Source organism: Hippoglossus stenolepis, chromosome 18, assembly GCF_022539355.2.
Source record: "Hippoglossus stenolepis isolate QCI-W04-F060 chromosome 18, HSTE1.2, whole genome shotgun sequence".
NCBI lineage: Eukaryota > Metazoa > Chordata > Actinopteri > Pleuronectiformes > Pleuronectidae > Hippoglossus > Hippoglossus stenolepis.
Genome location: NC_061500.1, coordinates 19,395,918 through 19,422,727, shown reverse-complemented (window position 1 = coordinate 19,422,727; position 26,810 = coordinate 19,395,918). Strand labels below are relative to the sequence as shown.

Below are 26,810 nucleotides of genomic sequence, written 5' to 3'. Positions count from 1 at the left end.
TGTGGCTGCAGAGCCCCGTGTGTCACTCTATTTCTGACTATTGCTCCATGCCCCACTCAGTCTGTCTTGCCCGGTGTGTGAATCAGTGGTGGTGTTTGTGTGACAGCCGGACTCTCACTTGGCCTCACAGGGTTTGCAGTTACCCACCTGGATCTTTGAGCCATTTCTTTGTTGAAGGTATGCTGTTGTGTCTTCTGTGTGTTGTTTGACGGTCCAGTGTGCATTGACCATTAGAGATTTTAATGACATTCTCCAGGTTTTATTTATAGATGGCTTGTCTGAGAGAGGGGCCTGACCGGGCCTGTGTGGAACATTAACGGGTGTGATATGACATCGGCCTCAGACAGACTATAACACCGTCTTTTGATTTTTCTGTCCAAGGAAAGTTGTGAATATGTCTATTCCTGTGTGGGATCTACAGAGGCCTATAAAAAGTACTGTTGGTCATTCAGGGACTGTAGTAGAACTATTTGGGTTTGACTCAGAGTTTCACCTGAGTTGGGAAAAGTATAAATCTGATGGATTAAGATTCAACTTAATATTATATATATATTGTTGTTGTTGTTGTCTCAGTGTCTCTCAAAGTAGTCACCAAGTTGTTTACAGGCACTGACACAACCAGTCACCTTATGTGGTGCTGGGTGTAGTGTGTGATCTACAACAGGGTGTCATAATAGTGACATTTTTAAAAATCATTGTGCTTTATGTGCAGATTACAATTCTTTTAAAAAACAGCACAACTATCTGGAAACAAAGCCATGGAGTAATTTGAACATTTAACAAAACACAACAACAAGATTGTAAATACTGATGAACCCTTTTCGTAATCGGAATTAATCTGAAATGGTTGATGTTATGTTGTGTTTTGTTTTGTAAAATATTGTTGCGTTTTCTGGAATGTTGTGTTGAATGAAAGACAATTTTAGCAATGGTTTGTTACAAAAATAATTAGAAAAGTTTATGGCAGAATGAAAGCACAACGTCCTATGTTTGATATTGCAGATAACTTTACACAATTGTTAGGTATAAATTGAAAAGAAGAAGCCCAGGACTAGACCTCTGGGGTGCACCACAAGCAGGACCGGCCCATGCAATTCTGCCACCCTAGGCGAAAAATAATTATACTGCCCCTCTATTTGCAACGTACCATACCAGCAACATCACACAAATGCCAATATGCCACACACATAAAGTGCTAGTGCACTAGATCTCTATTGCAATCTACTGCAAGGCTATTGTGCTCAAAGTGCCAACGGTATTACATTTTGCATGACACAATATCCGGGCATTTTGATCCATATCATGAGTCATGGCAGCAAATATATCTATTTTCCAAATAATCCAATTTCTTCTCCTCAAACTTAATAATACCAGTGCAAATCTCTCCTATACACCACTTTCTCATGTGCATCAAACACACATGCAGGAAATGTGCGCAAGCAAATCTCATCAGCAACTTAAACAACGACAAGAGAGCAAACCAAGCTCACCTTTCAGAAGTGTACGCGTTCATCGCTGCAACAGTCTTAACTGCATCCTCAATTTCGATTCTCTGTGCCAGTTCATGTTCTATGGAGATCATTGACACTCCATCAAGTCTGTCTTGTTTCATTGTACTGCGGAGGTAGTTTCAGCTTTGAGAAACTGCGTGTGAGAAGCACTCATAATGCTATAAAAGCATTTGGGAAAACTTGAGTGCATCTAGTGGTTAAGTTCCAGCTTCTAGACGTCTACTCAAAGCAGTCAACTCTGCAAAAGGTTCTTGCCCATCAACATCTCTGGAGTCGCCGTGTGTCAGGGATTATTCCTGTGCTATGCACTCTTTGAGAACGTTGTCGGTAGTTGTGCTAGCAGTCTCTTGGCTCGGTGGTTCATCATCTTTGCTAACACTCCCTGGATCAATACATTTTTAAATAACGAACCCCTCTGTTTTTGGAACACTTGCTCCTTCAATAGTCGCCTTTTTTTATATTCGCAGCCAAATACTTTTGGTCATTAAGACATATTGTAGCCTCCTTTCGAAGATTTTTTTTTCTCAAAGACAATCTCTGGACCTACGTATGAGTCTGAAATAAAGTTAAATTGAATCGACCACTGGCTCGACGGAGATGGGGACGGAAGGCTGCTTTCCCTCTGTACTGTGGAGTCATGGTATAGCACAATGACATTGCCATTCATCCAATGGAAATTGAAAAGCTTTCGCGTATAAATCAAAAGCTCACTGATTCAGGCTACTAGCAGTGGTCTGTAGGCAACCCTGCCAGGATGCTTTGTTATAAGAGGAGCAGTTCAGTAACCTCACTGCTGTGCATCGTGTATCTTCAAAGAGGGGGAGATGCGACGTGAAATTACATGAAAATACGGGATTATCGTGCATAAATCAGCAATAACGATGTAACGTTAGCATGCTAGCTAGCGATAAATCTGCAGGTGTAACGGTAGCGATTTATTTAAGGTTGTTGTGAAAAAAATAACCATAATACATTGAAACGATATTAAACTAAGATGTTAAAATCATGATCATAATTTCTAAATCCTTATGAATGGAGAAAATAATTGTATACCTCCCATCTTGCCGATGATACCCAAGGCATTCTGGCATTCCATCCCAACAAGAATCGGGACACCACTCCATATTGTATGTTTGCCCGGTAGGGAGAAGGGAGGAAATGGGATTGAGCCTTATTGCGGAAAATCTAAATGTGTTTTTGAGTTATTTCATATTCCGTAAAAAAATTCTGTCTCTTTAGTAACTGCTCAACACCAAACCAGCTGGTAAACAAATTGGAGCATTTGCTGGCTAAAGAGCCAGATCTTTTTTTCAGTGGTTGGTGAAAACCAAACTGCAAGAAATACATTAGGGCCCAGTTTAATTTTTTCTACCAATTGAAATGCTTTTTTGAGGGTCTAAACGAAAACGTTTATGTCTGAAATGTGTCTTACCCACGGGCGTGGCTATCTTACTTGACTATGCCCCTTGCCCGTAGCGTGTATCACCTAGATGCATGAAAATTGGACACACCACATCATGTCACAATGTACAAAAACAGTCATAGCCTAAATCCAACAATAAGCTAAAGGCCCTTTGTGACTGTATGTTCACAAACTCGTCCCACAGACTGAATCAGACGGGCGATGGTCAGGATGGATCAATCAAGTCCAGTATTCCTTCTTTTGTATCTCTGTGTTTGGTCTCCACCTCCTCCTAAGGGAAGTATCTGGCTCTTTAGCTGCTAAATGCTCCACTTTGTTCACCAGCTGGTCTTTAGCTGTGTTTCTATGCTGTTTGCTGCTGAGCAGGTAAAGTACACTTTGGATTTTTACAATTGGTTGTCTAAAAACAGATGTCTGCTGCAACTGTTGACGTTTTTTGAATGTGTGGAGTGAAACCAAAAACTGATAATGTTCTGTAGAGCTGAGTCGAACAGCAAAAACTATGATAATGCTCTGTAAGTTTGTCACTAGGTGGGTTTGTATCAACCTGATTTGATGTCTATTTTCACTTTCTGCGTAAAACCTGAGAAGAAAAAAAAACTTAAATCTACAACATAAAAATGTCCATGCTTACAGGAGGTGGAAGAGGTTTAGTAGTGATGAAAGAAAAATGTGGCTTAGTGCAATGGAAACATTTTAAATGAATAAAAACTGACGTCCATGAACCTTGTGACCTAAACGTCACTTCCAGTGATGAGACTAAAACATCAGATGTATGTGGAGCGATTAAGTGCCTGGAACCTTCTTCAAATTAATACATCTTCATTTTTGGGTGAACTATCCCTTTAATTTAAATTTTCTGTAGGAAATGTTTTTTTATAATATTTAAGATATTGTGCTATATTTGGATGGAAATATCCCCTTACATTATTGATCAACTGTTAACGTAGATATAGATTCATGCAGCTAAAAGCTACATCCTGACACTGTATTTGTATATTTATACTTTATCAGAACCCCATTTAATCAGGATTTACATTGGAAGCTTCCTGTGTAACATTGTGGAGACACAGCTCACAAAATTGTAACCGATGACATCAAAACAAAATGAAAAACAAAGGAAATGTCAGCATGTGACAACAGAGCCTCTCGACCTGTTAACTGAGGGATGAGGAGACAGTTTCTTAAAAGATAATGATGCCTCAACAGACAGAACGTGGCAGCCAGACGTCTCAGTAATGGGAAACTGTAAATTACCAGGACGTGTGTGTTTGTATGATAACTCGGCTTCTCCCTGACTGATGTGATCTTATGCAATGATATTTTCTTTCTAAGTTTTTTTCTTACAATCTCCATGTTGAAAGGCAGATCTGACACTTTTCATCATTTACCTGGCTGCTGGATTAAGAGAGAAAGAGAGAGGGGGGGGGGCTTCATATGTCTATCTATCTGTCCCTTTCTTCACTTTCAACTATCTCTCCCCTTTGTCAGGTTTTGTGTCTTTCTCTGTGCACACACACACACCACCACCATCACCACCGCCGCCGATCTGAGATCCCAGCTGGCTGACATCCCTGTGACCCCCACCCCCTGCACACCCAACCCTGAGCCACCCTCCACCACCCCACCCCCTGTGCAGCCATGGCCCTGTCTTCACGTTTAAAACTGTGGGAGAAGAAGGGAGGTGCAGATTTGTTGCATGCGGTGTTCATTCAACATGTACTACTGACTCTGTGTGTGTGGTGCGTATAGAATGTAGCTTTGAATTTGTTGTGAGTGGACTCTAACCCTGAATGATCATGACATCATCGGCTGTGGCTGAGGGGTACAGCGGTCGTAGTCATAGATATTGAATGCACTAATTAGAAGTCACTTTGGATATAAGCGTCAGCTAAATAATATGTAAAGTAAATGTGAGCTAATGACATGTCATTGTGAAGTCTGCATGCTTTGAATGGTGTATTAGTCATCCTGCATGTCTACTGGTTTGACTTTGAGCTTTCTAAAACTTCACCCCTTCACTGATATAAAGGCTGAAGCTGCTAGGAGCTAATATTCAATACTTTGTGCCATCAATCAAGTCCTCCCTTCAGAATTTGACTTTGAACAACTGTAAGTGTCCTGTACTTTTCCACATTTCACATTATTCCACTACATTTATCACCAGAGGAGAAGGAAACACTCGGATCCTTTAATTAAGCAAAAGCCCCAATACAACATGTTAAAATACTGCATTACATGTAAAAGTCCAGCAAAATGCACCGAAGGTATAAAAAGTAAAAGTAATAAGTCTCCTGATTGGCAATAATAGATGTTAATCCTGCGTCATTGATGCTTCAGCGGCATTTCACTGTTGTAGCTGCTTCAGGTGCAGGAGCTGCTCTTCTGGCCTTACAGGCTGCTCTTGCCGCTTGACAGCCACCGTGGCAGAGCTATTACTGCACTGTCTGTTGTGCATGGATAGAATCACCACTCAAAACCACTCAAAAGGTTTGGTGATGTCCCCCCCAAAATACTGTTTTAAACATGTAGTTATATCCAATGTTCAACAACATGATTGGCTTGATGTTTCCTGTTTGGCTGTTATAAAGCAGAGGATTGGCTTACTGGGGGAAGGGGCGAGGCTTGGTGTTATGGACTTCTTCTAGTGGTTTGTCTTTCTCATATAACATTATTACTTTATGTAATTTCATATTTTCATATTTTGCGTCGTGAGATGATTTATGGAAGAAGAAAAAATACAATACTAATAAAGGTTTACCTTTAGCTCATCAGATGTTTTCTTTCATGTAAAAACTAAATTTAAGTAACTGGTAACTTAATATCTAGATGCGCCACAATAGTTTTTGTTGAATTGATTTCTCTATTGGAAAAAAAATCATCAGGAACACAACTTGATTATTAATTATTTATCATTACAAGCCCAAAGAAATAGTCTCTTATTCTAATGCCCCAAGTGAAGATTTTCAGATTTTCTTTGTGAGAGTAAATCTGAATATCTTGATACATTATCACCTTGTAACATTGATATGAAAAATTTTAGCTGCCTTAAATATCCATACTTTTACCTTTGTAAAGAGTTTTTAGATCGTAATACTAAAGATTTGTGTTCAATATACAAGTACAGCTGTTCTACTGGAAAGGTTTTACTTGGTGGAATTGCTTTTTTTACAACAATTCCCCAATGAAGTACTTACTACCTAAAATAATGTGGCATTCATTGGATAATGGTAAACGTTTAAAAAAAGTTCAACAGGAAAAGACAGAGCAAGAATATTTTTTCAGTTTACTTATAGTTTTACTCAAAGTAAAGAGTATGAATAATTCTTCCATCATTGTTTTGAACTACTCCTGAGACAGATGAGTATACAAACAAATCCGGTAGTTGAGTTTAGTTCACAGCCTGCTCATGTCTGTGTTAAGGCAACATAACCCTCCAACAGTCAAAATGTAATAATTAGGCATGACTCAGGCTGATTCGTCTCCAGGTTTTCTCCTGATTGCATATTGTAGCTTGTCAAAGAATGTGAAACAGCTGTCCTGCTGACCTTTATTCTGTTCCCTATTGTGTCAGCCGCTGATAGCTATTAGTTAAATGTCAGGCCTCTGGCCACCTTTCTAGTTTGGCACTTCTGGTTCCCTCATGATTCTCGTCATAGCCACTGACTCATAGTTCCTCCTAAAGCTGAGAGCGCACATGATGGAAACCGCATTAAAATCTACTCAAATAAAGCTGGAGACACTAACTCAGTCTTTGACAATGAAAATAATACGTGAAGCGACCTGCCTGTTTCTAGCTGAGCATTGAAGACAGTCAGTGATAATAAAGTTTCAGATTTACACGTGTATTTGGTGACTGTGCAGAATCGACTCAAGAGTTCATCTCATTTAGCCGTGCAGGAAGGTTCATGTCCCCGTTTTGAGACATCTGTGTGCAGCATGTCAGGTGGTTCTGTTTTGATTGTGGTCACACTGAAGCCGTCTTCAGTCGCTCTTATGATCACAAACTCTCTTGACATCCTTGTCACAGGTCTTCTACCTGTGGGAGGCTCTCACTCAGACATTTGCATTCACACATACACCTCATCTGGAGAGACTGCAGATCTCTGGATTTCAATGCATGTCTGAAAGGAGCTTTAGATAAAAGAAGCACTAGTAAAAGTTAGTGTTAAATATGGTATGGTATGGTATATATGATAAATTGATATAAAATGTTATCACTTTATTATCTAGATTTCTTTTTGAAAATGTGTCATAATTTGTCATAGAATGTGTCATGATTATTGAGATATGGCCAAAAAAACTTCTATATTTCTCCCTCGTGTTCCTGAGATATTAAGTTCAAATCGTCCTTAAAAGAAAGCAGGATGTACATAAATGTTTAGTAAATAAATATTTTATATCACCTGGGAACATGGCTACACAAGTTTAATGCCAGAGCCAGGAACCTCAAAGACAAATAAATCCAAACCTGGACAAATACAACCACAACCACCTGCAATGATGAAGACCACAGCAGTTACTGTAATGTGTGTAATCAGATCCCACAATGATCCTGTCTAATTGCATTCACCACTCATTCAAACCACAGATAAAGGAGGAGAACGAGCCGGTGGCCGTGGCCGTCCCTCCACCACCTCTGTCAGCGCTGCCGGGCGGATTCCTCAAACAGCTGGTCAGGGATTCAGAGAAGGAGACCAAATACAAGGAGCCAGAGGTCAAAGACGACAGAGCCGTGAGTGGCTCCTCTTTTGTTTCCCTTCACATCAGCTCTGAGCTTCGTAAAAATACAACCTGACATTTTGGTAAATGTGCTTATTTGCTCAGTTGCCAAGCGTTAGACTATTAGATTGATACCTTTCAAGAATGGAGAGTCATTCTAGCTTAGCATAATGATTGTAGGGAAAATAGCTAGAGTGGCTCTGACCAAAGATAACAAATCCCCTCTCCCCGACCACCACATTTAGCCCACACCCCAAATTCCACACATCCTAAATCCGGCCCACATACCACATGAAATGAAGGCATTAGGGCGGTCCGCTCCTGTTTGCCAGATCTGGGCCACAAATAAGCCACAGCAATAAACCACACTTCAACCAAAGGTGGCCCGAATTTGTTTGGTGCTATTTGGGCCATAATCACCATTTACCTCATGGGCCACTTTAGTCTCACATCCAAATTACAACTTGCCTAGAGCTCTGTATTTTCGCCAAAAGAGGCCCACATTTGTTTTGGGACATTTGATATTTTACAGATGGGTTTTCCCATTATTTTTGTTCAGGCCATAAGAAGGCCAGAAGTGCTGCATCACCCTCATCTGTTTGCTAGCTGGTATCCTGTTAGTTTTTTTTAACCAGATTTCCAAACATTCAGATATGGGACATGCTATCCCTTGTAGTGTGTTAGCTGCCAAATAAATTCTATGTTAAATTACCTTAAAAACACTGTTGGAGTAGCTTAATGTTTCTGTTAGCACTATAAAACCATGTTGAACATCTATCCATCATCTTTACCGCTAATCCTTTAATTGGGTGAAAGGTGTGGGGTATATCCTGGACAGCCACCCTCGAATGGAACTCATGAACTAGTCGTAACTACAGTATATGGGAAGACGCCATAGACTGTATATGGAGAAGTCACACAGTGGGCTTGTTCAAGTAGTGGTAGCAGTGAGTACACCACAGCTAGGAAACAGCAACATGGAACAATTTGATCAATGTTACTTTTAGTGTCGAGAAGCACCGAGGCTAACAATTGAGCACGCTAGCAGACAGGTAATGTAATGCAGTAATCCATAGACAACAGAAATTATAATATATTAAATTGAAATCCAATGGAAAATGCATTTCAAACATGATTGGTACTTGAAATTATGAAATTTGTAATTGAAAAATCAAGACATAACATTATAATAAGTGCAGGTATCTGTAATTTGTTGCTTTTTGACAGAGCTAGCTGTTTCCCTCTGAGCTAAGTAAAAAATATGAAGTTACATCTAGCAGTTACTTTAGCTGCTTGTTGTAACTTCATATTTTTGCTCCACAGACACAGTTGGATTAATCTCCCCATCAATTTCTTTAAAGGGTGACACTGAGTCTTCATTTTTACCCCTGTAGCCAAACAAATTGAGCGACAACCTTGTGCAACAGTTCCTGGTCCCAGATCAGACTCCTCCGATCCTTGAGGCTGAGATGGCGCTCCGAGCCGAACAACTCCTCAGCAACAACAGACAAGGATGTCAGTCGGATGGCAAGTCCCCGACTCAGAAACACATCTTCACTCCCGAACCTGATGGTCAACAGAAAACCAAACTGGAGGCGATGCCAGAGCCGTCAAAGCAGCAGCAGGATATGAGGGTAGAGAAGAAGATCAAGAAGACGCCACGGGCCGAGCAGAAGAAGGAGAGGACAGCGGAGGTGAAGCAGGTGGAGAGGGAACAGGGGATGGAGGAGAGGCTGGAGCCGGAGGGAAGGCAAGCAGACACAGCTTTGACAGAGCACAAAAGAGAGGTATGTATTTCACTTTCATCATTTATAATACAGACTAATCCTAGAGTAATTATTCACATCTTCATTGTTTAATTATATCAAATGAATAAGATAAAATACATTTTGGGAAATTAATAATGAAATTCAATTTACTGGATGAGTAAAGCCCTTGTGTTGGAGTTTTCATTGGCAGATTAATCCACATTTGGATTTCTAATATTTGCGGCAACTCAACAACATACATAACAAAGATTTAGTTGGGTTTAGATATTTAATTAGAAGTTACACATAAATTGAAAGCTTATTTAAATACTGGATATGTCAAATGATTGCAGTGGCTCAGACTCGTACAACTCATGTAACGGGACACACAGAGGATATGTGAGCGGTATTCTGTGTCATTGTTGCCTCACTGCTGTGTCCTTGTTTCTCTCACAGGTGAAAGACGTGTGGTATGAAGCTGGAACTGTGTGGTGTGTTCAAAAGGATGGGTTCACCCTCGGTGAGATATGAAAACAACGCTATCTATCTATCTATCTATCTATCTATCTATCTATCTATCTATCTATCTATCCTTCTATCCTTCTATGTACTATGGCTCTGACCAGCACTATAACGTCAGTGTGATCAATGATTGAGGGGCGTGATCTGATTGGAACGCAAATATGAAAATAAAAACGACAGATCTCTGATGGAGGTAGACTGGAGTAGATTTAAAGAAAGGAAGATCTTCAAAACCTGTTCTAATAGAAACAGGTAGCCACCGGTGTCTTACAAAGCAAGTAGGCAATCCAGTAAATCAAAGAGAATCACAGTCTTGGGGCTGGTTATGAAAGTGTGAATGAGCATTTCAGAATATTTCTGAAAGGGTCAAACTTTGCTTCTTTAAGGAAAAAGTGATTATCGTGTTTCTTTGTCAAATCAACACAAAATCAAGAATAACAGAATACAAGACATTAATTCTATCCTTAAACATTAAACTGATTATCAACATAGCTTATCTAACTATATTTATGTTTATTTAACACAGAAAAAAAATTACACAGAAAATTGGGGTTAGGGTTGGGTAATTTTCTGTCAGTTAACTAATTGTCACAGCTCTGCTCTGTGTGAGTGTGAGTAGTATATAATTTGGTCATAATGTGTGTCAGGATTAGTTGAGGACTCCGCTAATCCTAACACAATCTCTAGTAATCTTCTCGTCTGTTACATTACCTTTGTGTCGTGTTACAAATGAGCTGCAGCAGAGTCCTCGTGTGTCTCCCCGTGCTGCTGCTGACCATATGTGCCGGGATCTGCTCCAAATCCATCTGTTGATTTTATCCAGTACTCTCACATCCATCTACTGACTGCACTGCACACATCTAATCCCATTAGACCTTTGTATCTCCACACACTGTATCCCCTGACCCCTGACTCTTTAATATGCAGGGCTCAGGCTTTGTTTAGAGAGACATATAAACCCGGTCAACATGTGGATTCGCTGTGGACCAGCCTCTGCTCTATAGGCAGCACGTAGGGTTCACAACAGATGTCCTGCTTGTTGACAGTTGATGTATTGATGAGCGAGTTTGATTAACGTTCTCTCATTTCAGCCACTCAGCTCAAACCAGATGAAGGCACACCTGAACTCCCAGAGGGCCGGGTGAGGGTCCGCCTGCAGACAGATGGATCGCAGCATGACGTGACAGAGTTTGAAATCGAGAAGGTTGTTCAGTTCTTTTTCTTCTGAATGTGTTTCTGAATCTATTTAATGTTGCACTACAACAAAGTTTGTGGAAATCCAGATGTCCTACAATGCGATTTGCAGCCACATCTGCGATTTACAGATGTGGTCTATTCTACCACTTCAATAAGTCACATGGGAGAAGACCTGGGCTGAAAGGCTCTCTTACATGTTGGTGACTTCATGAAAGGGTCTACTTGTTATTTCAGCCTAACCCTAACTGAAGATAAATGTAATAAAACAAAAGCTTGTAGTCTAAGAATGAGAGTCAGGTGGGTGAAAGTCCAGGGCTCGACCCGTTAATCCACCACATCCTTGACTTTGTCAGTCCCTATACAACCTTACCTGACCGTTCTACCAGAAAGTGCTGTTTAAAAACCATGTGAAAGTGGCAGACATTTTGTACAGCATTGCAGGGCAACAATTTGTTAAAAAAATGACCAAAACTGAAGCAGAAGAGGTTGAATTAACCAGATGCAGAATTCATCAAACGTTTTAAACTGACATCCAAGAAGAACTAAGTTAAGAGTGAAAAAGCTGTTGATATAAATATATAAACAGGGATGAGCAATGAGGAAATTTGATGAAATCTTGTCTTACCCTGAAAAGCATTTTTATTTTTATCTTTCACTTCTGAATTGAATTAATAGTTCTTAAAACACTGGACGCTACACTGGACCCATGATGCATCTGGGAAGTGTATTTTCATTTGTCAATGCCTGGTAAATCTGACTCTACACACCCAGCAGGATTTGTGTTATAAAGATAAAGCTGTTTTCAGAGGGTCAGATCACAGGTTTGTGTTGTAATTCCTGCAATTCTCACAAAACAGAAAACATGGAAGAAGACAAACACACCAAAAACCCCTGTGTCTACCTGTGTTTTTATATATTGTTAAGTATACATGGCGTGAACCTTGAACAGCTCCATGGACTGACAGTTCTTCTCCCTGCGCAGTGTAATCCGTCAGAGCTGGATCTGTGTGAGGATCTGAGCGACCTGCAGAGTGTGAACGAATGTGGAGTTCTTCACACACTGTCCAGTCGAGCTAAAGCCAACATGCCGCTCACACAAGCAGGACCCAACCTGGTCAACTTCTGGCCTCCGCTACAGGCCCACAGCAAGGTGAGGGCAGACGTCTACAATTTCACACTGGATCATTGATCTGCTCATCAGGGTTTGGATTAATCTGTTCATTTATTTGTTAACAAAATGTCTTGTTGGGTCTGAACAACTGTTACAAATCCCAATGATATTCATTTTATCATCAAACTAGATGAGAATGTTTAACATTTAGCTTGAAAAACAAGTTGCTGAGCACTAAACCAATAGTTCTCAAACAACATCAACACTAAAATGTCACAAACAACAGCTTGTTTTGAATACTAAAACATTTGTTGAATTTTTTTTGTAAAAGATGACAACAATTAAAAAGAATATTTATACACATTTAAACCAGGTAATCATTTATTTGTCATTTACAAATGTTAAATATATGACAGTTATTCAGAATGGGTTAATACTGCCTAAACAAATAATTAACTATCTTCATTAACTGATGGTGTGTAACTGGTCCTTGGTATAAATAGTTACCAGTGCCTGATCGATTAATCATTTTAGTTCGGCCATGATTATTTTCATAATTAATTAACCCTCTTATTACTGAATTAATTAATGAATTGTCCGGTCTACATTCCCAGATTCCTCTGATTTATTTTGTTCCCATCTGAACAGCAGTTAAAAAACCCAAAGATATTCAGTTTACAGATGGAAAACTTTCTGTCAATCAAGTCATTAGTCAATGAATCAATGAATCAATGAATCATCTGGTTGTTTTTTCAACTCAAAACCATTTTCATTCCTTCTTTCTTCTCCCTCTATTTTGTGTCAGACCCCAAAGTCCCGGCGAGGAGATACAGTGTGGGATGCTCCTCCTGCTCTGGCGGCCTTGGTCAAGCGAGTGTATGTGTCCATGGTGGGCAGCCGGAGAGACCACAGCGTGTGCGCGGTGGGACGCAGCGGCACAGGAAAGACCACGGTGTGCCAAGCCTTCACAAATGCTCTCCTCAAACAAGCCGGCACCACTGGAGAGAACCTCAGTGGTGAGCACAGCAGCTGGAGGGATGAGGGTTCACGTCCGTACTTTACAGATGGTTCATTCCTTTTCTTTCTCTTACTCTAGTGGAGCGTGTGCAGGCTATGTTCACAGTCCTGAGGTCTTTTGGCTGTGTGAGCTCCCAGCACAGTGATGCTTCATCTCGATTCGCCACGGTCTTCTCGCTGGACTTTAACCACGCTGGACAGGCTGCTGCTGGACACCTGCAGGCATGCATCACACACACACACACACACATCACACACCACACACACACACACACACACACACACACACACACACACACACACACACACACACACACACACACACATGTACTACCTCTTGCTTTCCACCTTCTCACCCTCTCCCCTCCCTCTCCATCAGACCATGATGCTGGACAAATGGAGAGTGTGTCAGAAAGTCGCAGGAGAAAGTAACTTCCTGGTCTTCTCTCAGATGCTGGCAGGACACAGCACAGAGATGAGGTAATTTTCATTGTACCATCCATCCATCTATCCATCTATCCATCTATCCAACTATCCATCTATCCATCTATCCAACTATCCATCTATCCATTATCCATCTATCCATCTATCCATCTATCCATCTATCTATCCATCTATCCATCTATCCATCTATCCATCTATCCAACTATCTATCTATCTATCCATCTATCTATCTATCCATCTATCCATCTATCCATCTATCCAACTATCTATCCATCTATCCATCTATCCAACTATCTATCTATCTATCCAACTATCCATCTATCCATCTATCCATCTATCCATCTATCCAACTATCTATCTATCTATCCAACTATCTATCTATCCATCTATCCATCTATCCAACTATCTATCTATCTATCCATCTATCCATCTATCCATCTATCCAACTATCTATCTATCTATCCAACTATCTATCTATCTATCTATCCATCTATCTATCTATACATCTATCCATCTATCCAACTATCTATCTATCTATCCAACTATCTATCTATCCATCTATCCATCTATCCATCTATCCAACTATCTATCTATCTATCCATCTATCCATCTATCCAACTATCTATCTATCTATCCATCTATCCATCTATCTACCTATCTATCCATCTATCCATCTATCCATCTATCTGTACTTCTGGCACAGATATATTGTTGTTGTTAACGCTTTTGTTAATTCTTCATTAGGACAGAACTGCAGCTGCACCAGCTCCCTGAATCCAACTCTTTTGGCATTGTGAATCCCACCAAGGTACAGTAAGTGCAAGTGTGTGTGGGGGGGATTATGTGAGTATGAGGAGGTGGAGGGAAAGACTTACTAGAAACGCAGATGGCGACGCCAAGCAGGTGTTGGTTTGAGAGACCTTGTGTCCATTCTGCCTTGGCAAATGTGTTGTTGTTATTGGGTCTTTATAAAAAGTGAGAGAAAAACCATGTACGGGAGTATTACTGGATTTCCAGCCAGAGGTCATTGGAGGCACAGTATTTCTTCTGTAGGTGGACTTGTGTGGAAAGAATAGAGAGCTGGGTGAAAACATCTGGAAACCATTAAGAGGTCTTCGCAGGATTTTGAAGCTGTGATCATAATGTAACCGGCAGAAATAAACCAAATCAATGGAGACTAGAGTCACAGCAGTTGCGGCTTTACCCCTCTGCCAGCCAGTCACATTGCAGGAAATATGAGCACCATCTCCTGGGCCCGAACATTTTTGATATCAACTTCACCTCTTCATATAGTACCTCTTTAAAGAATGCACTGGCATGACTTGCTTAATATATACAATATGTCATCTTTCTTAGTTCGGCCATTACATCAGACTTTGCAAACTGTTTACACCCTCACTATGGCCACAGCGCTCACTTAAGGGTGAGTCAAAAGGTGAAATCAAATGATGAGGAGGAAATGATCCACTTGAAGAGACTCGGGCCGTGAAGATGAGACATGATTCAGCTGTTCTTCCACTTCAATACGTGGCTAATTTTCACAGAGTAGACACACCAACCCTCCCTCTCTCCCTCCCTCCCTCCCTCCCTGCCTGCTCTCAGGTTGAGGAGAAGCAGCGTGCGTCTGTTGCCTTCACCAAGCTGCTGATTGCCATGGAAACGCTGGGCTTCACCGCCAGCGAGCAGAAGGCGATATGGCACGTTCTGGCTTCTATTTATCATCTGGGAGTTGCCGGGGCCTGTAAAGGTAACACTCGTTCATCGTCATCATCTTCCTCATCCCCACCTACTCAGTGGCTGTGAGTCCGCATGGCACACACATGTTTGTGCTTCTACACTTTTGAGGACATTAATGAGCCATCGTCAATATCAAACCCTACCCCATACACTCGCAAATCCCACCACCATCCCATCTTCAACCCAACCAGTTTGTGGCATCTGGCCTCTTTAGAGGTTTTACAACCATGGTGGGTGTCGTTACAGACTCTTGTACATAGCTGACTTTTTTAGGTTCTCACAAAATGTACAACCCTAATGCAACACTCAACACCTTTTATCACCATAAGGAAGACATGTCCACGTAATGTCACTGTGTAAACAGATTGAGACCCCCACAAATTGAGTAATACTTGGACCACACACACACACACACACACACACACACACACACACACACACACACACACACACACACACACACACACACACAATCCGATTACGATACAATCAGATTAGAAGTGAGCGGGTGTGCTTTGATCAAACACACAACAGGACCTAACAAATGTGTTGCTGAATCCTGATTGATGAACAGAAATACACAGCATCACCTGTTTCCATCTGAACCATTTTAAACTCAGACACAGACATGCATGCAGAAATCTCTCACATGAAATAACCAACATGTTGCCAACATTAGAAGAACATCACTTATGCAAAACTCCATTTCAGGAGTAAGATGCTGATTTAAGAAAGCTTTTAAATCCTGTAAACTGCTGAAATATGCATTATGCTGCACGAGCTTCACATCAAAATGTGTCAACAGTTTCATCAGTCCATTAGCTGTAATTAAAACTCCCTAAAATGCTCCTAAACGTTTGTCACTAATGTCACTAATCTCCTCCCTCTGTGGACTTTGTCATCATTGTGTCTTCTCTGTGTGTTCTCCTTTTGTTTGCACAGTGGGCAGGAGACAGTTTGTGAGTTTCGACAGCGCTCAGGCAGCCAGCAGCGTTCTGGGCTGTGAGGGCGAGGAGCTGCACACGGCCGTGTTCAAACATCACCTCCGACAGCTGCTGCAGAGAGCCACCGGGGGCAGCAGAGAGAGAAACGCCGCTGCCGAGTCAGACGAGGGTGAGATACACACTCACTAAAGGGGCCAACTTTTGGGAGGCAAAACCAGGGGAGACCCGAGGTGGAGAGAGTAGCTTCAGAGAACAGAGGCTTCCACTGACATTAAATAGATCAGACTGAGGATAATGTCTCTGTGATTCTGTACAATGACACATAATGCAACAAAACTGTTAGAATGAGGAAAAAGGAGAGAGGAGACACCACTGGTGAGGCTCTAGCAGGGCCGTACCCTTATTTTTTGATTTAATAACTGAAAAGTGGATTTAGTGTAAAGTTGCTCTTAAAGTAGAGCGATCTCTCCAGGATACTCTGCTTATGTATTAAACTACAGTTCAACAACTACAGTTCTTTTTAGGAAAGTATTAAGGAAATCAATGACTAGTTATGTGCCAGTAAAATAAAGAATTACTATTTTATTTTAAGTTTGAAATGCTTATTCATTTATTTATTTAGCGGTCCTAAAATGCATTAACTGAAATGTAGTATTTTTAGAAAGCCATTGGGATTCACCTGCCAGCCCATGGATATCTGTAATGAATGTTTTTGCCAACTATAGAAATTCCACTGGGTCACAGTTGAATGTTTAGTGCAGCAAATGAGGCTTTACCACCTGTAATCATGTTCATTAAAGGAAACACACACAGAATGAGGAACCCATCCTAAACCATGTGTCCATCCCCTTGGTTCTGTGCAGGCCCCAGGTTGACAGCTGCTCAGTGTGTTGATGGAATGGCTGCAGGACTCTATGAAGAACTCTTCACTGCCATAGTCTCACTCATCAACAGGTATATGGACACATCTCAGACTGACTGCACAATAAATGCTAAATGGTTTTGCAGTGCATCTATGTGCAGCACTGTTATGTATTATACAGCCGAACCACTGACCCTCTGGTTAGTGGACGAGCCGCTCTACCTGCTGAGTTAAAGCTGTCCTTATATCTCGTCCCCATCCAGCAAGAAGAAAAACAGCTGAATCATTTTGTGGTCTTCAAATTAACAAACAATTGAGCAAAGATTCTGCTGTGTCTCCTATCTACATGTTTTTCAGTTTCTCTTGTCAGACAGTAGATATATTAGTTTGAATCAATGATTTGATCCGAGCCAGGTTAGCTGGGTTAGCCTGCTTTCAGTCTTTCAGGTCAGCTTAACCAAAGAAAGCCAAGCCAAGGTAAGATAATTAAGCTCATTGGCTGCTGGCAGAATCCTCATATCTATCAAAAAACAGGAGAATGGTATCAATCTTCTCATCACAAGAAAGTGAAAAAGCCTATTTCACAAAGTGTGAACGATTCATTGAACCTCAAATTGGTCCTAAAATGATGTGGTGCAGCATTTACACTGAAAGACACAATTACAGAGCAACTTTAAAACACGAGCAGTCATACCAGCCAAGCAGGTGCCCTCAAGTTTAACTTTTATATATTGACTATATAGATGACTAACACATATGTGAGTGACATGACATTATGCCATTGCAAAACAACAAAAAGTAAAGAAAAATAAAAGGATGAATAGGATCCCTTCTTTAATACAAATAATTAGATTGACATGGCATTATGAAGTGAAATGCCCAAATGACAGGTAGAACGAAACTCAAATGTTATGTCTTTATTGAACATTCTTGTGTTGTGCTACTTTTAAGGTTTGTATCAGTTCTTTTTTCCAGAAGAAATTTGGTTTGCACTGTGTGTGTGTGTGTGTGTGTGTGTGTGTGTGTGTGTGTGTGTGTGTGTGTGTGTGTGTGTGTGTGTGTGTGTGTGTGTGTGTGTGTGTGTGTGTGTGTGTGTATCTATATTATATCTTATATTCAGATTAGTTCTTGATTGAGCTTCAAATATGGACTTTATAACTAACAGAAGAAGTGTATTTAGTTTTCATTCAGAACCACCAACATAATAATCAAAGGTGTAAAATAAATGTTGTGTGGCTTTAAACTTCATACATATGGACAATAGAGGAAAATACTTCTTTTTCTCCTCCTCCTCCTCCCATTGTTTAACGTAATGGTATTTCCCTGGGCTCATGTTGCATTTGTATATAAAATGAGTGATAAACCTCAGTCTCTGGCCACATTTCTATTTCACAGACCACTAACAGGTAGTTGTGTGCGTTGTTTGGACATTTGTTGATTCAGATGATGTTTTCCTCTTGGAGACATTCATGTGTTTTCTATGCAGCTTAACCATCGCACATAGATAGAAAAATGCAACGCGCATACATGCACAGCACACTCTTTGTGACACGGGATGTGTGTTTCGTTGGCAGGGCTCTGAGGGGTCAGCAGCTGACGTTAGCCTCAATGATGGTGGTGGACACGCCAGGCATGAGGAACCCGAGACACTCTGCAGAGGAGCGAGGGGCCGGCTGGTCTGAGTTCTGCCACAACTACCTGCAGGAGAGGCTGCTGGAGCACTACCACACACACACCTTCAGACACACACAGGAGAGATACGCACAGGTAATGGACTCACACTCCAACTAATCCAAGTTCGCATGTTTGCTTGTCTTTTCATTTCATTTCTCTCAGGTACAATTTGGCAAATACGTGTTTTCAAATCACACATAAAAAAACAAAGGAATACTCCATAATACTGTTGTGATATTACTGTCTGTACATTTTCATACATATGTATATGTATATGAATTGGATAGCAACATTTCAAAGTTGCCGCCGGTCGAAGTTGGACTGATAATTCTCACAAATGGTGTTGTCTGTTACAGGAGAGGATTCCAGTGGAGTTTCAGTGTCCAGAGAGCAGCCCCGCTGAGGCAGTGTGTGCCATCGACCAGGTGCCTCCACAGGTACACATCAACATGGCAATGACAGTTACAGCTACATAATCTTATCAGGATTTTGTTTGTATTTTGTATTTTGTTTCCAATCCATATATAATATTTTGGTGTTGTCTCTGTTGCACCTATCTGTCGGTCGTGGGAAAACAATTCTGGGTCATTTAATTCCTTCTCATCAAAATTAAAAGTCTTTTGTATAGAATGTGTTTTCAAATGTACTGTACAGATTGAAAAGCACCTTGAGGAAAATTTTCGTTATTCGACTGTTTAAGTAAACCTTGGCTGGGATAACACAAATAATATGGTAGGTGAAAGTCTGTTTGCTCGGTTGTGCTGTCTGATGAAATAACCATGATTTGTTACATATTTTTTAACAATGGTCCTGTTTTAAGGATGTTTGTCAAGTTTGTGGAGTTGGAAAGATTTTTCTGAGCAGGGAGAAGACGATGAAAGCTTATTTTGCATTTTCTCTCGGCTTCATTTTCCAAGTGTCAGATTCTAATAAAGTCTCCCTTATCAGTTTCATCTTACTGTCCAGCCACCAACAGCCACATAAGAGAGGAGTTTTGATGTTGGGATTTTAAGCTCAGACTCAGAGAAACACTTATTATATTTGCAGCTAATTTTCTCCCAAAAAGACATCAGGACTGCAGACCTCAACCAAATATAAAACAGTAGCAGCTCCTTCTAAGGTGAACATGTTTATTTCTCACTTGAAATCCTAATGTGTGTATCTTTGCGTGTGTGTGCCTGTGTGTGCGTGTGTTTAAGGTCCGGGCGGCAGATGGAGACCCCAGAGGTCTGTTATGGGTTCTGGATGAGGAGATGGTGACACCAGCCCCCAGTGAGAACAGTGCCTTGGAGAGAGTCTGCCAGTATTACAGCAACACTGGTAAAAAGAAAAGCTAGAAACACAGCACGAGCACAGAGTCTCTCCCAGTGTGTGTGTGGGAGTAAGTAAAAGTGTTAATTCAGCGTTGGATAATGAGAATGGGTATGCCCCTGCAGTGCGTCAGTGTGAGCAGCCGCTGCAGTGTGAGGTGAACCACCTGATGGGCTGTGACCCGGTCCGCTACGACCTGACTGGATGGTTCGGTCTGATCCAGAACAACCCATCCGGTCTCAACGCCATCTGTCTGCTGCAAAACTCCACCATGTGAGTCTGTGTGAAGGCCCAGGATGCAGAACACTGAAACACGGTCATGTCACGTCTAAGTGAACGTCTCATAGTTGACTCCTGCAGCCGGAAAGATTTGCATTTCACCCAGAAGGGTGGGGTCACTGTCACACAGTATGTGTAAAGAAAAGCACAGAATGGCCAAAAGTATCTGGACAAGCCTGTATATGTATGTACTGTTAGGTACTTGGTCTGGAAATCTTAATGCTAGAGTTCCCATCATGCTTTAGGGGATGTGAAGTATATGTTGCGAAATGGATTCAGGCCTTCAGGGTGTGCTACAACTTGAGCCCCATTTTTTAGCCTCATTTCTTCACATTTGATCAAACTGGCATCATATTACCAAATAAGCTATGTGAGCACTGTACCCACAGATGTACTGGCAACTATCACTGGACTATGCTGTGTTCACACCAGACACGAGGCAAATTATTCAGGAGGCGAAAGACGCAAATAGAACTGAATATATGTTAATGTCACCCGGGGCAAGTGAATGGTGCGAATGATGTGTATGAACATTAAGTAATACATATATCAAACTAAATGAATAGGCGTCGGTTGGCAGGATCAGTTGTAGACAGCACTGAACACAATGTGTGCAGTAACTAATCTGATTACTGCATCTGTTGACTGTAAAACAAATGTGACAGCCAACTCCTCACTCTATTTTCTGCAGAGGGGTGGTGAAGGCCATGTTCACCCCCAGGACCTCTTTTACCCCTCTGTGTCGAGGTCTGGGGGGATTGGAGGGCGGCAGCCAGCGCTCTCTGCAGAGGAACGGCACCATTAGGAAGACGTTCAGCGGGGGGATGGCAGCCATACGACGGCACTCCCAGTGTATTGCAGTGAAACTACAGGCAGTAAGTGCACCACTGTCCTTAAGAACATTTCCCAAGTTTCTGTGCATTCAGTCTGTCTGTCACTGGCCCCTCCCGACAGGATGCTCTGGTGAACCTGATTCGTCGAGCCAGGCCGGTGTTCCTGCAGTGTGTGAGTGCAAATACAGACGTCCCGGCTCTGAGAGTCCAGCTGCACTCCACACAAATCCTGCAGGCCCTGCAGCTCTACCGCACAGGTCAGCAGTCACACTGGGGAGCTTGTTTAGCAGTTCTAAGTGTTCAAAGCGCACTACAATGTGCAGAATCCCAGAGGGGTCACAGAATAAAAAATGTTTGTGCACGATTCAATAAGTCATGCTCCTGGATTAATGCTTTGTGCTGTTGATTTAGCGTAACTTATCTCCTTAATGTCATTACTTTAGTCTGTTGTGTAGCCTTCACACTCACTATGGAATTCTTCAATGTAAAACATATTCATTTAGATATATGGATACACTTTTGGTTTTGGCTGCCAAACACAATGTGCTATTTTTCAAATCCCCTGTAGGAACATCTCTGTCATCTTTTCTCGTCACGGGAAGGAGACAATTGATATTACATGATATTCAGTCGAGAGGATGAACCACTTAATTATGTGCAATTATTCTCCCAGGCGGTCATAATGCTGTTGTAAGCATACTCTATTCTACTGTTCATTAATGCATTGATCAGTAGCAATAACTAATTATATGATATCTGTGACTGTGTGTAAACAGTTACTGAATGAGTGAGAAGACTCAACTGTTATATTATATTTATTTATATACCATATTTTATATATTTAAACACTGATTAATATGATAAATAAAGTGATATTTAATGTAAAACATAAAGGTGATATGATTGGTATAGGTGGTAATACATGCACTGAGAAACTCTTAAAATGACAAAAAGATTACAGTTATTTTTTATATACTTGTACTGAGTATGTTGAGTTGAAATAAATGAAGTTTACCAGGCATAGACTCATGCTCAAACCTTTGTCCTAAGAAAAAAAGAATATTCATAAGATGTTTGAATGTAAATATAAAAATGAAACTCTCACTGACCTAAGAAGCCGAGGCAGCCTCGACACTCTACCTCTGGGTGAGATTTACTTCCAACTGAGCAGATTTAGCCATTTAGGTCCACGCTCCACATTTCCACAATGAACTGTTTTTTTATCTGGACTGGCACCATACAGGTGAGAAAACAGGAGCCAGTGAACCACAGATTCAAAGCAATAGATAATAGCATTGAAGTTTCAAGCATAGTACTGATCTGGGAGCAGTTCTTGTATGGATGTGTTTTGTATCTATTTTGTGCAGATGCTGATTTATGAAGTTAACCGTGTTTTAAACTCAGGTTGTGTTTAGGCCAACATTCAGTCTGTTGATGCATAGTCAGACATAACCCAGTGATAGTCTGGAGTCATACAATATTCATTTGACCTGTATTGTTATGACTCTGCAGGCCAAAGTACTTCTGCTTTTATATGTAGTGAACAGGATTTTGAAGCAGAAGAAAAAGCAACGGTTAGTGGCAGCTCAGCTCGCTGCCCCTCCAACCAGACAGACTGCACTGAAGACAATGCTAGTGAAGAAAATAGTAAATGGACTGTATTTATACAGCTTTTTGTGAACCACTCAAAGCGCTTTACAGGTCATGCCACGTTCATCCATTCGCCCGAGGACGTATGCGGACTGGACGACATTCTAGTTAGAGGATGACCCACTCTTCTCCCTGAGCTATGTCACCAAACTCTGTCTTTTCTTTTTTGTTTTGATTGGGAGTCTTTTTACAATAACAAGACAATAGAAAGTTGTGTAACAGATTGCCTACTGAAACCACTATAATCTACTGGTCGTGCCACAACAAGTTACCGACAGCAACGGCAAAGTTCAGTGTGTTAAATGTCTTCTTTTATTTGTCATGAATTCATTTTCAAAATTCCGTTTGGTCTTCTCTCCAAAGTCGCAGTGTGAACTGAATCACAGCAACCTGCACAGTTTGTGTCGAACAAACAGAAGAGGTTGTGTTTGTGTTTTACAATAACATTTTGTATCCCCTGTGTTTCTTTCTTTATTACCCACTGTCTCCTTATTGCTTTGTTCAAGTTCAGTAAATCTTCTCTTAATTAGTTTTTTAGTGCTGCTACTGATTCTGCAGGGATCAAAGAAAGTTTCATCCCACACAGCAGCTGGTTTTATCATCCACACACTTTTCTACCTTTAATGTTTTGGCAACCTTTTCTCAACCCTTCCAGATCTATAGGCTCACATATAGCAAATGAATTCTGGAACTAAACTCTGGATTTCATTCTCTGTCTGCTTCTCTGTCCCAGGTTATCCAGACCACATGACTCTGAGTGACTTCAGGTGCCATTTCCAGGCGCTGTCTCCCCCAATTATGAAACGTTATGCTTCAATGTTTGTCAGCCATGATGAGAGAAAGGTCAGATGGCACATCACGGCGCCTTGCACTCTCACACAACAACCATGTCTGCTATCTTCATCAGAAATCAGTAAGTTGTTCTTCTCCCTCTCTGCATCTCAGGCGGTGGAGGAGTTGCTGGTGGAGTTGGATCTGGAAAGAAAGAGCACGGTCGTGGGGGCTAGTAGGGTGAGCACATTAAGGGCAGAGGATGTCACACCTTGTTAAAGCCCTATGAGAAAAATTGTGATTTGTGAATATGGGCTATACAAATAAAATTTGATTGATTAACATGTTTGAACATCTTTAATCTAGACAGTGGAACATGCGTGCAGCTGATATGACTCAGGATCTTCTTCCTGCTCCTCAGGTGTTTATGAAGCGAGGTGTGCTGCGCTACCTGGAGCAGCAGAGGGACCAGCAGGTCACCGGCTGGTTGTTGTATCTACAGGCTTCCTGTTCGGGACACCTGGCCCGTCAAAAGTACCGCAAACTCAAGGTTAGTGTCGCTCTGTACGCAGGGGAGGATGTCAGGGGGGGGACACGGACCCCCTTCGCTCCACTCCTTCCTCATTATCATTGCAAGGACAGCTCTATAATTTAAAATTACATATATATATATATATATATATGCATATACATTTTGTCCACTCCCCATCTCTCTCTCTGTTACACACGCACACATGCTCCCTCTCTCTCAGAGTGATGCGATCTCAGTGGTTACTGACCTCCAGTAAGTTGCAATCTTTTAATGAATAATAACATAAATAAATGAAGACTTAAAGTTTAAGGTGTGTAGAATTTAGTGGTGAAGTTGCATGTTGCAACTGAACACCCCTCACCTCACCCTCCTCTTCCAAACATGAAAGAAGCCTTCAGTTGTCATAAAAACTCAAAAGGTCTTTAGTTTGTCCAGTCTGGGCTACTGTATGGCGGCCTCCGTAGAATATATAATAAATATAAAGTATTTAAATATAGAGGGCCCATTCTAAGGTTAAGAAAACAACAATTTGTACAATTTAGATGAAACACACTAGTGAAAACATCACTAGGATTATTTCATATTGTGTGTGTGTGTGTGTGTGTGTGTGTGTGTGTGTGTGTCTCCAGGTGCAACAGATGGCGGTCAGCTGTCTGCAGAGTAACCTGCGGGTTCTGAGGGTCGTGTCCACGTGGAGCTGGTGGAAACTTTTCTGTCGAATTCGTCCTCTACTCGATGTCAACATGGACAATGAGAGGATCAGGGCCAAAGAGGTACAACCAGACCGCACACACACACACACACACACACACACACACACACACACACACACACACACACACGCACACACACACACACACGCACACGCACATCATCGTCATCGTCATCGTCATCATCATCATCATCATCATGCATTGTGCATAAACACTGTCAGATATTGCACACTGCAGGTCGACTGCCGTCATAGTAAATGATTGGATGTAAATACAGTATGTGTCGTCGTTTGCTGTGAGATGCTCTTCTGCTTTTTGTCAGGATGAGGTTTCAACTCTGAGACGGCGTCTGGAGAAATCAGAGAAGGAGAGGAACGAGCTGAGGCAGACTGCAGACAGCCTGGAGACCAAGGTTTATGCTGCAGCAAACACCAACACACACACACACACACACACACACACACACACACACACACACACACACACACACACTCATGCTGTCTGATCCATGTGTGCAGATTACAGCTGTGACGTCTGAGTTAAGTGACGAGCGTTTCCGTGGCGATGCGGTGGGACAGGCTCTGGATGTTGAGAGGTCAGAGAGACTTCGTCTCAGCCGAGAGAACAAAGAGCTGCAGGTAGACAGGCTGAACAAGTAATCTATTACTCATAAAGTACTCTTCATGTCCTCCCTTTTAACCCCCTGCTGTAACTTGCTGCATTGCTTGTAATACATGTCTGTTACTCACTTGGCACTATTGCATCATCTTCACTGTCAAACATCAGGCTCGTGTAGACCAATGTAAAGTCACCATGGAAACACTGGAGAAGCAGCTGGAGGAGGAGAAACAGAAAGTTCAGATCGCTGAGAGTCACAGAGGAGCAGCAACAGGTAAAGGACTGTGCTCACTCGTGCTGCACAAGAAGGATGCCACATATTAAGTCCAGAGAACATAGAAAACAAAACCTGTCCAGTGTGCTTCTGCGGTTGCCAGGGGTAACGTGGAGGGATTGTGGAGAGGGTCAGATAAATAACAATTAAATTGGTATTTGTTAACAAAAATGTCTACAATCAACCTCATGCAAGAACTCTTGGCAGTGTTGACTGATAATAGAGCAGAGATAAACCTTTCAGCAGCAATAAGGGTGTTTTTAATGTTTTAAATACATTTTAAGGTTGAAACTTTCAACTTAAACTTAAATGTGTCTTTTTAAACAGCTGCACCTAGCCTTGTAGTTCCTGTTAAGTTCTTTCTGAACTTTATTCAATTTTATAATAGTTATATAGTTATATTTTCTTAATGCGAAAATGTAAATGTTCTGTATTTATATAGAGCTTTTCTAGTCTTAATGACCATTCAAAGCTCTTTACACTACAGTTTTGCCATCCACCCGTTTACACAGTGCATCTCTGTGCAGCGCTTTCTCCATCAAACACCAATCCCAATTTGGGATTCAGTGTCTTGCCCAAGGACACTTCGGCACGTGGAGTCAGGGGAAACGGGGAATGAACCGCCAACCTTCTGTTTAGTGGACGACCCGCTATAACTCCTGAGCCACAGCTGTCCTGTCCACTAAAGGGAGGGAGCGAAAGGCCAAGAAATGGGCCCACAAAGTGATGTGGTCATTGACCTGTTTTGTCTTTACAAGCTACATGAGTAAATGGCTTTATTGTAGTTTCTGGAATTTCTCTGTTTTATATAAGGTTACAAAGACAAACAAAAATGAAGCGCTGCCTCACCAAAAGTCATAAATTGTGAGAGGAAGAGGTGGTTTCCTTATTTGCATAGTGATTAGGAACAAGTAAGC

General features: G+C 41.4%; 1 protein-coding gene across 4 annotated transcripts in view; it reads left to right on the top strand.

Annotated features, from left to right (window-relative positions):
* Nucleotides 1-21: 21 nt before the first annotated feature.
* Nucleotides 22-26,810, top strand: part of LOC118125696 (unconventional myosin-XVIIIb) — a 45,638-nt gene continuing 18,849 nt past the window's right edge. For 3 of the 4 annotated variants that reach the window (XM_035184572.2, XM_035184571.2, XM_035184570.2), the window contains exons 1-27: nucleotides 22-177; nucleotides 4,426-4,614; nucleotides 7,526-7,669; nucleotides 9,051-9,443; nucleotides 9,861-9,924; nucleotides 11,018-11,130; nucleotides 12,106-12,273; nucleotides 13,040-13,250; nucleotides 13,331-13,473; nucleotides 13,631-13,731; nucleotides 14,440-14,503; nucleotides 15,298-15,442; nucleotides 16,375-16,545; nucleotides 17,240-17,330; nucleotides 18,813-19,005; nucleotides 19,269-19,349; nucleotides 20,112-20,232; nucleotides 20,349-20,496; nucleotides 21,194-21,377; nucleotides 21,457-21,592; nucleotides 23,719-23,828; nucleotides 23,931-23,996; nucleotides 24,178-24,306; nucleotides 24,918-25,061; nucleotides 25,324-25,413; nucleotides 25,520-25,639; nucleotides 25,788-25,893. In XM_035184572.2, the coding sequence (XP_035040463.2) occupies nucleotides 4,576-4,614; nucleotides 7,526-7,669; nucleotides 9,051-9,443; nucleotides 9,861-9,924; nucleotides 11,018-11,130; nucleotides 12,106-12,273; nucleotides 13,040-13,250; nucleotides 13,331-13,473; nucleotides 13,631-13,731; nucleotides 14,440-14,503; nucleotides 15,298-15,442; nucleotides 16,375-16,545; nucleotides 17,240-17,330; nucleotides 18,813-19,005; nucleotides 19,269-19,349; nucleotides 20,112-20,232; nucleotides 20,349-20,496; nucleotides 21,194-21,377; nucleotides 21,457-21,592; nucleotides 23,719-23,828; nucleotides 23,931-23,996; nucleotides 24,178-24,306; nucleotides 24,918-25,061; nucleotides 25,324-25,413; nucleotides 25,520-25,639; nucleotides 25,788-25,893 (3,475 nt within the window). In that variant the 5' untranslated portion in view covers nucleotides 22-177; nucleotides 4,426-4,575. Of the gene's footprint in view, nucleotides 178-4,425; nucleotides 4,619-7,525; nucleotides 7,670-9,050; nucleotides 9,444-9,860; nucleotides 9,925-11,017; nucleotides 11,131-12,105; nucleotides 12,274-13,039; nucleotides 13,251-13,330; nucleotides 13,474-13,630; nucleotides 13,732-14,439; nucleotides 14,504-15,297; nucleotides 15,443-16,374; nucleotides 16,546-17,239; nucleotides 17,331-18,812; nucleotides 19,006-19,268; nucleotides 19,350-20,111; nucleotides 20,233-20,348; nucleotides 20,497-21,193; nucleotides 21,378-21,456; nucleotides 21,593-23,718; nucleotides 23,829-23,930; nucleotides 23,997-24,177; nucleotides 24,307-24,917; nucleotides 25,062-25,323; nucleotides 25,414-25,519; nucleotides 25,640-25,787; nucleotides 25,894-26,810 lie in introns of all 4 variants that reach the window. The other variant, XM_035184573.2, reaches the window with a different exon arrangement.